Genomic DNA, 17,779 nt, shown 5'->3' on the forward strand with positions numbered 1-17,779 from the left:
CTCCTCTGTGAGCTGCGCTTTACAGTGCTCTGTGCAGTCTGCTACTTATTTTCTCCTCTGTGAGCTGCGCTTTACAGTGCTCTGTGCAGTCTGCTACTTATTTTCTCCTCTGTGAGCTGCGCTTTACAGTGCTCTGCACATGCTCAACAGTCTATCAGAAGCACATGGAAATTAAAGGAGCAGAGTATGTGCAGTACAGTCACATGGGAACTGAGAACAACATGGCCCTGTAAGCTAGAGCAGACCAATAACTGCAGGCAACCTCTGGGGTGGGGGTGTCCTGTTTTAGACAGAGCAGCGGGGGAAGGCTACTTTTTTGCCAGCTGTCTTACAGCCAGACAGGAGAAGGAAGGAAGGGAGGGGGGAGCCGACCGAGCTACTGGGACACTCAAAGACGACTTCTTTATAAATATCTCAGTTTTAATTGGAATATGAGACACAGTATCACAGAAAAGAGAATCTTAAGTAAGGAAGTGCAGGGATTATCTTATGTATTTCATGTTTAGTACTTCTTAAATATGGTGTGAAAACCTGTGCCGCTGAATACATATGCTCAGATAACTACTGACGAGCCCACTGACACGCTCCAGCTGATTTACGCAGTGGCCGATGGCTGATTTTGTGGGTAAAACCAAAAAACTTACTGCAGTTGTGGATTAGAATACATGCTATACCTTAGGACCAGCACAACGATGAAAGTAGAAGAGGAAATACAGGTGCTTGCAGTGGTATTTTGTCCAGCTAAATTACGTATTCACAACTGACAGTAGATGGACCTCATTATAGTGAATAGGATGGTGTCCAGCATATGCCAGATCTGGCGGTTCTGGTATACTGTTCCTGTATCAGAACACAATAGTTTAATCTAAGAGCAGATGTGCACTTAGTCTTAAAGGGGTATTCCCATCTGGGACATTGATCACATGTTAGACAGGAGCAGGTCTTAGAGGTAGAATCCATACCTATCTCCAGAATGAAGCTGCAGAGAAGGGCAATAGCGGAGTAAGTGGTGAACAGAGGGTGGCTGCTCTCCTTTTACTTTGGTGGCCCAGTTCTAGAGATAGGATCCTAGTGATAAGCCATCAGTTGGCACAGTCACTAAATGTAAACTCCCAGTAATCTAGTCAATGGTTGTTGGTGACTAACCACAGAACTCCAGAAAACACAAGTGCAGCACTGGCAATGGACACAAGGTATGGGGTGATTCTTAACCTCCTCCCCGAACTCTAAATCAGCAGTACAACATTTGGATCTAATTTTAAGGACGCCTTAGTAAAAGTACTTAGCTTTTACAACATAATGCACATATACATTAGCCTTACTGAAGAAGAATATACGCTTTACACCACACATGTACTGGAGAAAGGAAGAAGAAGATTCCCCTACGAAGTGATAAAGGGAATCTAAGGACATAGGCGCGCACAGCCAGTCTTTGTACTATGTAAAATATGTCTATAAATACTGCAGTGAGACGGTAAATGATGTTCTTTCATCTTGTGATGTGTTTTTCCCCCCTTTGTTATAAACCTGCATCCACTTCTTAGGGTCTGGCCACTGGCTTGGTCTCCGAAGCTCAATTCCTCAGTGGAATCTGTTCTACGTCAATCATTAAAATGCATTATGGTTAATGCTCATTCATATGCAAAAACATATTCTTCCTGTACAAAGTGGTACATGCTGCTCATTGCAAATCAGGCCACTAAGTTTTCTGTACATAATAAGAAACAATCTGTGAACAGGAAGGCAGCCATTGGAAAGATGAGAGAAGGCAAAGTGAAAGGCTGCTCTTTAACCTCCTTCTCTGTTGTGAGGATGGCAGCGCATTAATGACTCCACAAATAGCATCAGCCCTTTCCATTTACCGATGAGTAGAATTTCTTTAACTGCTGCCTCTTATATTAAATGCACTACAGGATGCTATATCCATTTATAGTGTTAAAGGACTAAAATGAGCATATCAACTTTTACAAAGATGTTCAAATATACAAAAAGAAGCTTTTCCGCTTTATCATGGGTAAAGAGGATGACGGTGGATGTGGGCAGGGCCTTTTATTCTTAATTAAACCTGTAATTTCACTATCACCTTGTTTCTATTTTTTTTATATCTAATGGTGGCCATAGATATGCTAGACATGCAAGATGTTTTAGCTATGCCAACTAGAACTCCATGGAACCACTGAATCTGTGATTCTGAAAAGTGCAGTGGAGTAACTATAAGGGCTACAGTAGCGACTAGGTGCCATTGTGCAGAGGGCCCATAAGCCCCTCTGCTACATCAGGGTCCATCACACAAGGTTCTGACATAGCCCAGCATCATATCATTGCATGTGGAAGAGCATTCAAGGTCCTGACGCTACACAGTATCAATACCTGTGTGCAGGGCTCTGTAAGAAGCCAAAGAAGGCAGAAGGCTGCTCTTGAGTCTGATTAAAGATTCTGGGGTCTGAATTCATTTAGAAGTCTGGTCTGTGGTCTGAAATAATTTAAGTTTTATCTAAGGGGTTGAATTTAGGCATCCGACCTAAAATTACTTCAAGGCATTGGCCTAGGGATATACTTAATTTAGGGCTCTCAACTGATCAGGGTCAAATTAATTTAGGAGACTAGTCTGGAAATAATTTATGTTCTGGACCAGAGGCCTGAATGAATTTGTTGCCTAGTCTGGATCAATTTAGTGGTCTTGGCATCATCAGAATTAAATTTACCTGGGGCATACATTACAGGTCATCAAATTAATTTTGGGGTCTTGTATCCGATTTCAGGTCTGATTAATTCAGGGGGTCTGGTGCCAGAATTTATTTAAGGGTATGACTTGATTTGGGGTCAGATTAATTTTGGTGTCTAGTCTAGATGCTGAATTAATTTAGGGGTCTGGGTACTGAATCTTATTACGAGTCTGTTCTGGTGTCTGATTTAATTTACAGTTTGATATGGGGTCTGAATTAACTTAGGTGCATGATCTGGAGAATGAATATGTTTCCGGGTCTGATTCTGGAGTTTGAATTAAAGGGGTTATCCAATTTCTCAAAACCCCCCCCACATCCGTTGTCGGTGGTGGGGGAGGAGCAGCTAATGGCAGGCGGGGACGAGCATCCCTAGCATCGCGGGTGACACTAGGGAGGCTCATCTCCATCCCCGCCTGCCATTGGCTGCAACCCCCCCCCCCCCCCCCCACCCCCGACACCGGATGTTCTCTTCCGTGTACAGGGAGAAGCAGCGGTGGCGGTGCAGGGACGAGGAGAAGCGCTGGGAGCAGGGTAAGTATATTACTCGTGAGGGGCCCGTCACATGTGTGTGGGGGGGTGTTAAGAAATTGGATAACCCCTTTAATCTAGGGTCTGGTCTGGGGTCTGATTTTGTTACAATTTTTACTTTGTCATTGTACACACCATTTTACTGTCAAGTGCAGTTTCTCACAAAGCTGGGTGACAGGGGCATTGCACAACACCAGTGCTAGATCTCTATTCTTAGGATAGTTGGGAGTCCAAGAGGTCAAACATTACTACAAATTATAAAGAAATGTCATATCCTCATTATAGCCCATCATTTTGCAACATGGGAATAACTCTCCAAGTTTAATAGAAGAGGTTGTCTGCTTTGGACGAACCCTTTTTGTTAAAAGGGTCCATAGATTATAAGCTAATCACAAGATGTCATGTTGCTGGGGTCCCACTATGTTTACAGCACTAAATGTGTATTCCAGCAAATGGTAAATCACCCTGCAGCACTAGAGAGCATTACACCGGTCCAACAAAATTTGTTTCTTCTTTAAGGCCTTGCTGTATCCATCACCATTTAAGTATGAGTGGAAATAAAATGCACTACAACACACAGTCCATGGACAGATATAGAAGTACTGAAAAATAAAAGAAAAACCTAGACAATCCCTTTATTTCTGAATCTGAAACACTAAAAATACAAATTCCACATAAGCCAGATAACAATGCAGATATCATGAGAAAAGTGCGAAACAACCTTTTTCACATAAATATTTATTGAATACTAAAATGCATGTGAATGAGAAAAATGTTTCTTTAATTATAGCCTTGACTGTGTCACAACAGTAGCTAGAATTGAAGATGGAAAGCACAATCATTCTTAAAAATTAAAAATAATTCACCAGATTTGAGTTTGCAGGAGAAAAATAACAGGGAGAATATAACAAGACTGGGGCAGGGGGCTTGATAAACTCTCCCTGTTATTTTTCTCCTTGTGTTTAACATTTAAAAAAAAAAAATAAATTATGTTATTGCTATATAAAAAAACACAAAAAAAAACAAACAAAACTTTATGGTGGTGGTGGGGGACATAATTAAGGTGCATAAATCCTTCCTGCCTCCAGCAGGGTGTGTTTGCTTTGTGGTACCAGAAATGGGTATGCCAGTTTCATGATACTGAATCGGGAACGGTCATCAAAATCAGAATAGCACAAGTCCGACTCCCCAAATAATAAGCTGTTTGAAGGGGTCATGGCACCTATCTTGAAGAATGTACAGCCCTCTTCACCACAGACCAGGGAATTACAGGATAAACTCATACAGTCTTATCTGTATGTACAGTTAGTTACCATCCTGCCTTATCTAGGTCTTCAGCGGTATGACAGCTGTTATTAAATCCCCAGCCCTCTGTTGACCCAAGCCAGTCTGTACAGCAAAGCTGATAATTTAGGGTACTTTGACACTTGCGGAAGAGGATCTGACAATCTTGACGCAAACGGATGGCATTTGTCAGACGGATCCGGATGCGGATCCGGCTGACAAATGCATTGAAAGACCGGATCAGTCTCTCCGGTGTCATCCGGAAAAACGGATCCAGTATTTATTTATTTTTGCATTTTTAAAGGTCTGCGCATGTGCAGACCAGAAATCCGGTCTGGCAAGTGTTTAGGATTTTTTCTCCGGCTAAAAAACGTAAAAGGGACTGAACTGATGCATCCTGAACAGATTGCTCTCCATTCAGAATGCATTAGGATAAAACTGATCAGTTTGTTTCCGGTATTGAGCCCCTGTGACGGAACTCAATGCCAGAAAAGAAAAAAAGTGTGAAAATACCCTTAGCTACAGGAAACAGAAGTGTCAGTTTATTGCATCTGCTATAGTGAAAGCGAAACCTGGAACATTTCAAGTTTTGGTCTTTAATTAGTCATTTAAAAAAAATAAGGAAAAAAAGTTTATAATAAAAATCTTAAATTGCTCCTGTCCTTTTATGCAACATTTTAGAATCAAGCCATTGTGTGAGGTACAGTAGTATTTCTAGCTACTACTACTACTACTACAAATGCACACATAAAGAAGCAGTAATGGACTGTCTAGCTGTGACTCACACACTGGGGTGAGGTACAAAAACTTACAATAGTTTTTAGTAGCATCTCTCTTGTCTCTGTCTCGCTCTCACTGAAACCGTTGCATCCTTCATTATTCCTCTTCATAAACTTCAAAGTGCAGCATGTAACCTGATAACTGACAGTCAATCTAATTTCTCAAGTTGGATTTTAGCAGGGAACTGAGGCAGGGGACAAAGTGGCTGATAAGTTGAAATAGGGTATTTTTCCTCTAATAAGAGGTATTCCAAATGTTCTTATACTTGTTTGTACTATTGATATTTCAAAAGTTATATATTTTTTTTTAAAGAAGGTGCCTATCTAATAAAAAAATACGCAATTTTCTGACTATGGATTTCCTCAAACACTACTTAGTGTCAAAATCTGGTCAAAGGGGTTGTCTTGAGATAATTCAAAATCTCAGGCATGCCCCTGAATGGTGTAAACTTAAAAAAAGTGGTATGCTTGCCTCATTTTCCGATGCCGTTGTCTGCGCCACTAGTCTGGTCCTCCTGCCACTGCTTGTCTACAGAATACAGTGGTGACATACAGGTAGACGGCAGTTCTAAACAGTATACTTACCTGTCTTGGTGGCCATAGCACCCAATCACAACACAGCTTGGCTGGGATTGGTTGCTATGGGCAACAAAGGCAGTTTTTCTATTAGATAACTTCATTAATCTGCCCTAGGTGTTTGTACTGTAGGGCACTGGGACCACCTTGCAAAACCAAGTCAGTGTTTAGGGAAGTAAAATAATTGTATTTAGTTAGTCATACATGGTAAGAGAGTTAAGGAATTGCTTTTCTACCTTCTAGATTCATTCCAGCTTGGAGACACTTCCGATATCTGCAGGCTGGGCAGTTTTTCCTCCTTATTTTGTCAATGATACAATCATTTCTTCCAGCGCAAAGGTAATTGTGCTGACCTATTAAAAAGAAAAGTGGTATGAATTCAATCTGTATTATAATGCTAAATATTTCCTGTGTACGTAGTAAAGAGTAGAGATGAGCGACAGGGGCAATATTCGAATTCGCGATATTTCGCGAACATTTTGTCGAATATTCGTCATATATTCGCAAATTTGAGATTATATTCTTGATTGCGAAAATCGGCAATATAATATTCGTGTAATGCGCGTGAAATACAGGCATGAGTCTCTTATGCCACATTTTACAAGCTGGTATAATTTTCCTGAGACTGGAGAAAATGGTTGGCACGGCAGAACATTAGAATAGCTTTAATTTCAGAAACTAATGATGCGCATATTTTTTCCCAATACGTGCAACTTGTGACATCACAGCACTATGTCTGTAGCATGAATTTATAGCCAGCAGAACCTATTACACTGCCTATCAGCTACACTATAGATCAATCTAACCTACACTGACTATCTCCCCCTAACTATCTGAATTATAGATATAATCTAACTATCTAATGTAATAAAACAAAGCATAGAGCACAGCAATGACACTGCTGTCTCTTTCATAACTGCAATAAACTTTAGAAAATAGCTGCTGGGGGGGGGGGGGGGTTCTTATATAGTAAGGGTTAGGCAACTTTTCTATTGGTTGCTAGGGATGTTGCTAAGCTCAGACAAAGATATTGCAGCCTTCTCATTGGCTCACAAGCAAGAAGGGAGGGATGATTACCTGATGTGTACTGTGTTAAAAAATATATATATATTCGTCATTACGAATATATAGCACTATATTCTAAATATTCGCAAATACTCGAAGTGCCGATATTCGTGATAAAAATTAATAATACGAATATTCGCACTCAACACTAGTAAAGTTTTTTTTTTTTTGCATACATGTGTTTTTATAGCTTTTTTTCTTTTAACAAAAGTGTGCATGGTGCTTTTTTAAGACTGAGAGGAGATGTAAAAATGCCTGAAGAAAAACACTACTGCTTCGACATGCCGTGGAATCAAAAACAGGCAGACAAAAACCACACTAAGGCCTCTTTCACACTTGCGTTGTCCGGATCCGGCGTGTACTCCACTTGCCGGAATTACACTCCGGATCCGGAAAAACGCAAGTGTACTGAAAGCATTTGAAGACGGAACCGTCTTCCAAATGCTTTCAGTGTTACTATGGCACCCAGGACGCTATTAAAGTCCTGGTTGCCATAGTAGGAGCGGGGAGCAGGGGAGCGGTATACTTACAGTCCGTGCGGCTCCCGGGGCGCTCCAGAATGACGTCAGAGCGCCCCATGCGCATGGATGACGTGATCCATGCGATCACGTGATCCATGCGCTTGGGGCGCCCTGACGTCACTCTGGAGCGCCCGGGGAGCCGCACGGACGGTAAGTACACTGCTCCCCCGCTCCCCACTACACTTACCATGGCTGTCAGGACTTTAGCGTCCCGGCAGCCATGGTAACCACTCTGAAAAAGCTAAATGTCGGCTCCGGCAATGCGCCGAAACGACGTTTAGCTTAAGGCCGGATCCGGATCAATGCCTTCCAATGGGCATTAATTCCGGATCCGGCCTTGCGGCAAGTGTTCCGGATTTTTGGCCGGAGCAAAAAGCGCAGCATGCTGCGGTATTTTCTCCGGCCAACAAACGTTCCGTACCGGAACTGAAGACATCCTGATGCATCCTGAACGGATTACTCTCCATTCAGAATGCATTAGGATAATCCTGATCAGGATTCTTCCGGCATAGAGCCCCGACGACGGAACTCTATGCCGGAAGACAATAACGCAGGTGTGAAAGAGCCCTAAGTAAAAATTAGCATAAACCTTGGTAGAAACCCCTCCATGGTGGTCTAGCAACTAGGATTTGGCGCTCTCACCACCATGAAAAAAACAAAACAAAAAAAAAAAACACACAAAGATTTGCTGAAAGATAACAGTAAAAACCTTCCCCAACCAAGATAAAGGGGTATTTGACATTGTTGTTCGAGTGTGGTACCCCATTCAAGGCCTTCATCAATTAGCAGAGCTGCTACAAAAAGCACCTCACTATCTCAGCACGTCCGCATGTTACATATGCATCCTCCAAACGATGGTCCATTTTTTTTTTAAAAGGAATGTCTCATCAGGGCAATATATATACAGTACAGACCAAAAGTTTGGACACACCTTCTCATTCAAAGAGTTTTCTTTATTTTCATGACTATGAAGGCATCAAAATTATGAATTAACACATGTGGAATTATGTACATAACAAACAAGTGTGAAACAACTGAAAATATGTCATATTCTAGGTTCTTCAAAGTAGCCACCTTTTGCTTTGATTACTGCTTTGCACACTCTTGGCATTCTCTTGATGAGCTTCAAGAGGTAGTCCCCTGAAATGGTCTTCCAACAGTCTTGAAGGAGTTCCCAGAGATGCTTAGCACTTGTTGGCCCTTTTGCCTTCACTCTGCAGTCCAGCTCACCCCAAACCATCTTGATTGGGTTCAGGTCCGGTGACTGTGGAGGCCAGGTCATCTGGCGCAGCACCCCATCACTCTCCATGGTCAAATAGCCCTTACTTTCAAAGTTTTCCCAATTTTTCGGCTGACTGACTGACTGACCTTCATTTCTTAAAGTAATGATGGCCACTTGTTTTTCTTTACTTAGCTGCTTTTTTCTTGCCATAATACAAATTCTAACAGTCTATTCAGTAGGACTATCAGCTGTGTATCCACCTGACTTCTCCTCAACGCCACTGATGGTCCCAACCCCATTTATAAGGCAAGAAATCCCACTTATTAAACCTGACAGGGCACACCTGTGAAATGAAAACCATTTCAGGGGACTACCTCTTGAAGCTCATCAAGAGAATGCCAAGAGTGTGCAAAGCAGTAATCAAAGCAAAAGGTGGCTACTTTGAAGAACCTAGAATATGACATATTTTCAGTTGTTTCACACTTGTTTGTTATGTATATAACTTCACATGTGTTAATTCATAGTTTTGATGCCTTCAGTGTGAATCTCCAATTTTCATAGTCATGAAAGACTGGAGAACATCTGCAAGCCACAATTTTTAAATGCCATGTTTTATTCAGCCAGTCATGTCTGCCATACCTATTCCTGAAATATGGACTTTGGTGACTATACCGCCCACATAATTCAAGTGTATGGGTGGAATTTATAGAGAATAAAAACCTGACCTAAAACTGCACAAATACAGTATTAACACAGAGAGCGTGGCTTTATTTCACTTTTCATCTTAAGTTACCTCGGCAGATGTCTCCTGTATATTTCTCAGAAATGTTCCATCTGACAACCTCAGAAACATATGATGAATTTGATGAACCTGTCCTCATCTCACCAACTAAACGATCTCATTAGATGTCAGGAGTTTCATTCACCTGTTAACTATAATCTACATCTATAACGATGTAACGAGTAATACAGCTCCATGTACAGAAAGTCCCTCACTCACATTCTATCTACAGGCCAGGGCCATCTTACTGCAAGGTGCATGCCACATCACACTGAAGGTCAGCACAATTCTCTGTCAAAAATATCAATTTTGTAGCCAACATCCACTGTTTGTATAAAAAGAACATTTGTATACTAGCCGTCTATGTACCAAAGTACTATAAAGAGGACAAAAGCATACTATCAGAGCATCTAAGCATTAGAGTCTACTTCTCCTCATCAGAACACAGAAATTGAGAATTCACATCTTATTGCCTGGCCTACACAATGCCAAGAACCATTCCCACAGACACAAGTATCCTATGACATATCAGGTGGATGTTCTGAGAGGGAATCACAAGTACGGTAGGACCCTCATATCCTCTGGGGATAATTCCCTAGACCCCGTGGATGCTGGGAAATATGGACAGTAGTGAACACTGTACATACCTACGATAGGAAGCACTTTATAATGTGATACAAAGAGTCGCAGCTAAAACATTACATCACAGCTGCAGTGGCAGGGAGGACAGTAGCAGAAGGAATGGAGGGGGTTTGGGACGGTAAGTATAAAACATTTTTCTTTAAATTATTAATCTGATAGGTTCCTTATTCAGTCCCAGTTATGCAGGCCAGGACTGGAGTAGACATACTAATATTATAAACCAGGGCAGTAGTGCCACACACAACTCTTTGTGGCAGATCTTGTTGCAATTCTTTGAGCCAAAACCAGAAGTGGGTTAGGAGGGATTGATAAATATAAAGAAGCTTGTACTTCTCCATCCTGCTGGATCTAGCTCTGGCTTTGGCTCAAAAACTGCCACAGAAAGTTGTGTGTGACACCACCATTTGGCTACATGCACACCAACGCGCCATGTTTTGCAGTCCACAAATTGTGGATTTACAAAACACGGATGCTGGCCGTGTGCGTTCTGCAATTTGCAGAACAGGCCACTCATTCTAAAAATACATATTCTTGTCCACAAAATGGACAAGAATAGGAAATGTTCAATTTTTTTCGCGGGGCCACGAAACGGAGCAACAGATGCAGACAGCACACAGACTGCTGTCCGCATCTTTTGCGGCTTCACTGAAGTGAATGGTTCCGCATTTTTTGCATACCATGTGCATGAGGCCTTAAGTGGTGAAATGGTATAGGTGCAGTTGATATGCTCTGTTGGTCTATTAACCCCTTAAGGACTCAGCCCTATTTAACCTTAAAGACCCTCCCATTTTTTGCAAATCTGACCAGTGTCACTTTAAGTGGTGACAACTTTAAAATGCTTTGACTTATCCAGACCATTCTGAGAATGTTTTTTCATCACATATTGTACTTCATGACACTGGTAAAATGAAGTCAAAAAAAATTATTTTTATTTATAAAAAAATACCAAATTTACCAAAAATGTGTAACAAAATTGCAAATCTCCAAGTTTCAATTTCTCTACTTCTATAATACATAGTAATACCTCCAAAAATAGTTATTAGTTTACATTCCCCATATGTCTACTTCATGTTTGGATCATTTTGGGAATGATATTTTTTTTTTGGGGATGTTACAAGGCTTAGAAGTTTAGAAGCAAATCTTGAAATTTTTCAAAAATTTTCAAAAACCAAATTTTTAGGGACCAGTTCAGGTCTGAAGTCACTTTGCGAGGCTTACATAATATAAACCACCCAAAAATGACCCCATTCTATAAACTACACCCCTCAAGGTATTCAAAACTGATTTTACAAACTTTGTTAACCCTTTAGGTGTTCTACAAGAATTCATGGAAAATAGAGATACAATTTCAAAATTTAAATTTATTGGCAGATTTTCCATTTTAATAATTTTTTTCCAGTTACAAAGCAAGGGTTAACAGCCAAACCAAACTCAATATTTATGGCCCAGATTCTGTAGTTTACAGAAACACCCCATATGTGGTCGTAAACTACTGTACGGGCACACGGCAGGGCTCAGAGGGAAAGGAATGCCATACGGTTTTTGGAAGGCAGATTTTGCTGGACTGTTTTTTTTTACACCATGTCCCATTTGAAGCCCCCCTGATGCAACCCTAGAGTAGAAACTCCATAAAAGTGACCCCATCTAAGAAACTACACCCCTCAAGGTATTCAAAACTGGGGCGGAGCCTGGCAACAGAGCTGAATGGCCGCAGGTTAGATCGCTCTGCCGAGGACTGACAAAGAAGAGGGTATTTTAAGCAGTTATATCCAGCGAACATGGGCAAGCCTTTAAGAGACAAGTCCAGGGACAACCCGGCGCACATCAAGCAAACTTCGGGCCAAGAAGACCTGGACAAATTTGTCAAAAAGACATCAGCGCTTCAGCCTAAGAAGCCAGAGAAAATGGCGCCGCCGGAAGACCCCGAGTTCCACCCTGATGCTTCAGAGTCGGAGGACGGAGATGGCAGTGAAGCAGCTGCCCCTTCATCAAAAGAACACCTCCCGGTCTCTAGACCATTCATGAGGCAGCTTCTTGGGGAGGCACTGGACCCCATTAGTGCAGGAATTGAAGGAATACAAAAAAGACCTCCAGCACATGGGTGAGAGGATGAAACTGCCCAGATTGCCATTATCGAGTTTGGCTCAGCAGTGGCACACTCTCTGGACTATGCTCAGACCCGCATAAACACTTTATATACACAGCTCGAAGACCAGGATAATCGGGGTCGTCGGAATAACCTCCGGCTCAAGGGTTTCCCCGAAAGCATCCTGCCGGACGCCATAGAAGCCACATTGATTGCTTTCTTCACTCACCTCGTGGGGCCTGCTGCAGCTCCGGACTTCACCTTGGAGAGAGCACACTGTGCGCTGAGGCCACCGCCTGGCCCTGCAGACCCACCTCGGGACATAATTTGTAAACTTGCAAGTTACCAGGCTAAAGAATGCACTTTGAAAGCAGCCCACTGCAAAACCCCTTTGAAATATGAAGGCGCCTCGGTAGCCATATATCAGGATCTATCTATCTATCATTCTATGTTTCTATGTATGTTTATCTCCTGTCACGCTGCGCAAGAGGAAAGCGCTGAAGCCACTGTTGGAGGTGCTGAAAGGGAAGAAGCTCCTATACCGATGGCTGTTCCCATTTGGACTTCTCATAAATGCACCTGATAAGAAGTTGGTGCTCAGGTCACACGGGGACCTTAGACGAATATATGAACACTTGGGAATTGAGGATCAAGAAATCCAGGATTGGAACATAGCCCAATAACTCACCGATGTCCCAACTTTGCTGCTTCCCACATCGTGGACTCTGGGACGTCCAATCAAGACCCAGAGACATAGACAAAGAAAGAGAAGCGGGAGCAATGCCTTGAGGAAGAGTCCTGTAGAGGAGTCCTGAGGCATTAAATCTCAACACGTTAAGCGGGTCATGGACTTGGGTATTTCATCTTAAAGAGGGGTGAGAGGCACAGCGCCTGATATGCATTCTCCATGCCCTCACCCGCACTATTCCCCTCCCCCCCCTTTAAACCCCCCCACTACCCCCCCCCCCCCTTCTCACCCAAGGTTGTAAACTCAGCCGGAGCTCCCATAGTGAATTACTCGATCGTCCATAGGTCTCCCTGATATGAGTCTATTAGTGTTTCCTCATAGATATGTTAATGTTCCCTATGTTTATATTGGAAGGAGTCATGAAGACCCCCCTTACTTACTTACATATATGCAAACTGTTTGCCTATTGTAGATGGTATATGACATAGTCTAAGCTTAGAACCGTATAAGATCAGGTGTTAACAGCATTAATGCATAACGAGCTATTGTTATTCTATATCTGTATTTATCCTGGCACACTATGGGTGCATGCCGGAATATTAACTTCCATCTAGACCCACCCAGCATGTGCTGCAGGGCATGCCAGAAATATTCCCAAGCTCATGAAACTTATCGCCGATCTCAGGCTCCACATGTGGCCTGTAGGTAATCTTGGGACGGTTGGCGTGGATTGCAGCATATATGGCTCATGTCTCAACACCACACAATAGAGCTAAGGCATATCTTGCCTCGCTCTAAGAGTTAATTTATCCCGTGTTATAATAGCTGCCCGAATTTCGCGGTCAGTCCTCTAGATGGCTCCCTCTGCCTACTAGAACGGTCTTCACTTCTGAAGACTTGTCTTCCCCTTCTATTGCTGAAGGACCGGCCCGTACACTTCCGCTCCTTGCTGAGTTACCACTAAAACAAATCACTCCCCATAAGTGGGAGAGCAGACGTGGACAGGGCTGTACTTCTGTGTTTTGTAGATAATTGTTCTGTTCTTCCTGTTTCTAACTATGTTAATAGTTACTCCTGGCAATGCGAGCATTTATGCTCTTACGTAGACTTATGGGGCTGGTTATTATCACTGGATAAGTTGTGCAAGATATGGTTATGGAGTCCTTAAAAGTATTATCGCTCAACGTCAACGGTTTAAATGTGCCACAAAAGAGAAGCCGGGTTATCCAAATATTAAGGAAAGAGAGGGTAGATATACTTTTCCTACAAGAAACCCACTTCAGGCACAATAGGATCCCTGCACTGTACACGAAAATGTTCTCCACATGGATACATAGTACTCACTCATCAGCTTCCAGGGGGGTCTCGATAGGAATTAGAACTGGTCTTCCCTTTCAAATTCAGGCACAATCCGCCAACCCGGAGGGACGCTTTGTTTTTGTAAAAGGCTCACTCTACAGGGAGTGCAGAATTATTAGGCAAGTTGTATTTTTGAGGATTAATTTTATTATTGAACAACAACCATGTTCTCAATGAACCCAAAAAACTCATTAATATCAAAGCTGAATATTTTTGGAAGTAGTTTTTAGTTTGTTTTTAGTTTTAGCTATTTTAGGGGGATATCTGTGTGTGCAGGTGACTATTACTGTGCATAATTATTAGGCAACTTAACAAAAAACAAATATATACCCATTTCAATTATTTATTTTTACCAGTGAAACCAATATAACATCTCAACATTCACAAATATACATTTCTGACATTCAAAAACAAAACAAAAACAAATCAGTGACCAATATAGCCACCTTTCTTTGCAAGGACACTCAAAAGCCTGCCATCCATGGATTCTGTCAGTGTTTTGATCTGTTCACCATCAACATTGCGTGCAGCAGCAACCACAGCCTCCCAGACACTGTTCAGAGAGGTGTACTGATTTCCCTCCATGTAAATCTCACATTTGATGATGGACCACAGGTTCTCAATGGGGTTCAGATCAGGTGAACAAGGAGGCCATGTCATTAGATTTTCTTCTTTTATACCCTTTCTTGCCAGCCACGCTGTGGAGTACTTGGACGCGTGTGATGGAGCATTGTCCTGCATGAAAATCATGTTTTTCTTGAAGGATGCAGACTTCTTCCTGTACCACTGCTTGAAGAAGGTGTCTTCCAGAAACTGGCAGTAGGACTGGGAGTTGAGCTTGACTCCATCCTCAACCCGAAAAGGCCCCACAAGCTCATCTTTGATGATACCAGCCCAAACCAGTACTCCACCTCCACCTTGCTGGCGTCTGAGTCGGACTGGAGCTCTCTGCCCTTTACCAATCCAGCCACGGGCCCATCCATCTGGCCCATCAAGACTCACTCTCATTTCATCAGTCCATAAAACCTTAGAAAAATCAGTCTTGAGATATTTCTTGGCCCAGTCTTGACGTTTCAGCTTGTGTGTCTTGTTCAGTGGTGGTCGTCTTTCAGCCTTTCTTACCTTGGCCATGTCTCTGAGTATTGCACACCTTGTGCTTTTGGGCACTCCAGTGATGTTGCAGCTCTGAAACATGGCTAAACTGGTGGCAAGTGGCATCTTGGCAGCTGCACGCTTGACTTTTCTCAGTTCATGGGCAGTTATTTTGCGCCTTGGTTTTTCCACACGCTTCTTGCGACCCTGTTGACTATTTTGAATGAAACGCTTGATTGTTCGATGATCACGCTTCAGAAGCTTTGCAATTTTAAGAGTGCTGCATCCCTCTGCAAGATATCTCACTATTTTTGACTTTTCTGAGCCTGTCAAGTCCTTCTTTTGACCCATTTTGCCAAAGGAAAGGAAGTTGCCTAATAATTATGCACACCTAATATAGGGTGTTGATGTCATTAGACCACACCCCTTCTCATTACAGAGATGCACATCACCTAATATGCTTAATTGGTAGTAGGCTTTCGAGCCTATACAGCTTGGAGTAAGACAACATGCATAAAGAGGATGATGTGGTCAAAATACTCATTTGCCTAATAATTCTGCACGCAGTGTATGGTGATAAGGTCACTCTAGCCAATGTATACTCTCCCAATCTTAATCAAGTCAAGTGGTTAGTGGGGACTTTACAAAACCTACATACGTTCAGGGAGGAGGCTATGATTCTGGGGGGAAATTTTTACTTGGCCTTGGACCACCCACTCGACTCCACTTCTCTCCACCTGTAGGTCAGAAAACTGAGAAATGCTCTAGATGCTCACCAAGTATCGGACGCCTGGAGGGTGCTTCATCCGCAGGGGAAAGATTATACTTTCTTCTCAGCGATACACGTCACCTACAGGAGGCTGGACTATATTTATGTGTCGAATCACCTCCTGGAGAGAGTGGAGTCAGCGTGCATTGGGATAATTACGGTTACAGACCACGCGCCAGTCTCAGTGGAAATACACTTCCAGGGAGCCCCGCCCAGATCCTGGACTTGGAGGCTTAACGACACCCTCCTAGAAAATTACAAACATAGATCCCAAATAGAAGAGAAATTAAACATGTTCTTTGAGCTGAACGACGATTCACAGATAGCCACACCCATTACGTGGGAGGCACACAAAGCCTTTATTAGGGGGGAACTAATAGCCTTGGGGTCGTGGGTTCGCAAACAGAGGACGAAAGGAATAGTATCCGTTATAACCCAAATATCCGTGTTAGAAAACCTTAATAAGAGGAAGCCCTCCAAAGAGACTCACGACGACATACAGTGGGGGAAATAATTATTTGACCCCTCACTGATTTTGTAAGTTTGTCCAATGACAAAGAAATGAAAAGTCTCAGAACAGTATCATTTCAATGGTAGGTTTATTGTAACAGTGGCAGATAGCACATCAAAAGGAAAATCGAAAAAATAACTTTAAATAAAAGATAGCAACTGATTTGCATTTCATTGAGTGAAATAAGTATTTGAACCCCTACCAACCATTAAGAGTTCTGGCTCCCACAGAGTGGTTAGACACTTCTACTCAATTAGTCACCCTCATTAAGGACACCTGTCTTAACTAGTCACCTGTATAAAAGACACCTGTCCACAGAATCAATCAATCAAGCAGACTCCAAACTCTCCAACATGGAAAAGACCAAAGAGCTGTCCAAGGATGTCAGAGACAAAATTGTAGACTTGCACAAGGCTGGAATGGGCTACAAAACCATTAGCAAGAAGCTGGGAGAGAAGGTGACAACTGTTGGTGCGATTGTTCGAAAATGGAAGGAGCACAAAATGACCATTAATCGACCTCGCTCTGGGGCTCCACGCAAGATCTCACCTCGTGGGGTGTCAATGGTTCTGAGAAAGGTGAAAAAGCATCCTAGAACTACACGGGAGGAGTTAGTTAATGACCTCAAATTAGCAGGGACCACAGTCACCAAGAAAACCATTGGAAACACATTACACCGCAATGGATTAAAATCCTGCAGGGCTCGCAAGGTCCCCCTGCTCAGGAAGGCACATGTGCAGGCCCGTCTGAAGTTTGCCAATGAACACCTGAATGATTCAGAGAGTGACTGGGAGAAGGTGCTGTGGTCTGATGAGACCAAAATAGAGCTCTTTGGCATTAACTCAACTCGCTGTGTTTGGAGGAAGAAAAATGCTGCCTATGACCCCCAAAACACCGTCCCCACCGTCAAGCATGGGGGTGGAAACATTTTGCTTTGGGGGTGTTTTTCTGCTAAGGGCACAGGACAACTTATTCGCATAAACGGGAAAATGGACGGAGCCATGTATCGTGAAATCCTGAGCGACAACCTCCTTCCCTCTGCCAGGAAACTGAAAATGGGTCGTGGATGGGTGTTCCAGCACGACAATGACCCAAAACATACAGCAAAGGCAACAAAGGAGTGGCTCAAGAAGAAGCACATTAAGGTCAT

The 17,779-nt window shown here is 42.7% G+C and overlaps 1 protein-coding gene across 3 annotated transcripts in view; it reads right to left on the bottom strand.

The window, feature by feature from the left end:
• NR3C1 (nuclear receptor subfamily 3 group C member 1) overlaps window positions 1-17,779 on the bottom strand; it is a 199,968-nt gene that overhangs the window by 43,450 nt on the left and 138,739 nt on the right. For all 3 annotated transcript variants that reach the window (XM_040406053.1, XM_040406041.1, XM_040406046.1), the window contains one exon: window positions 6,130-6,246. In XM_040406053.1, the coding sequence (XP_040261987.1) occupies window positions 6,130-6,246 (117 nt within the window). The remainder of the gene's footprint in view (window positions 1-6,129; window positions 6,247-17,779) is intronic.

The sequence above is a fragment of the Bufo bufo genome, chromosome 1, assembly GCF_905171765.1.
Source record: "Bufo bufo chromosome 1, aBufBuf1.1, whole genome shotgun sequence".
In the NCBI taxonomy this organism is placed as follows: domain Eukaryota; kingdom Metazoa; phylum Chordata; class Amphibia; order Anura; family Bufonidae; genus Bufo; species Bufo bufo.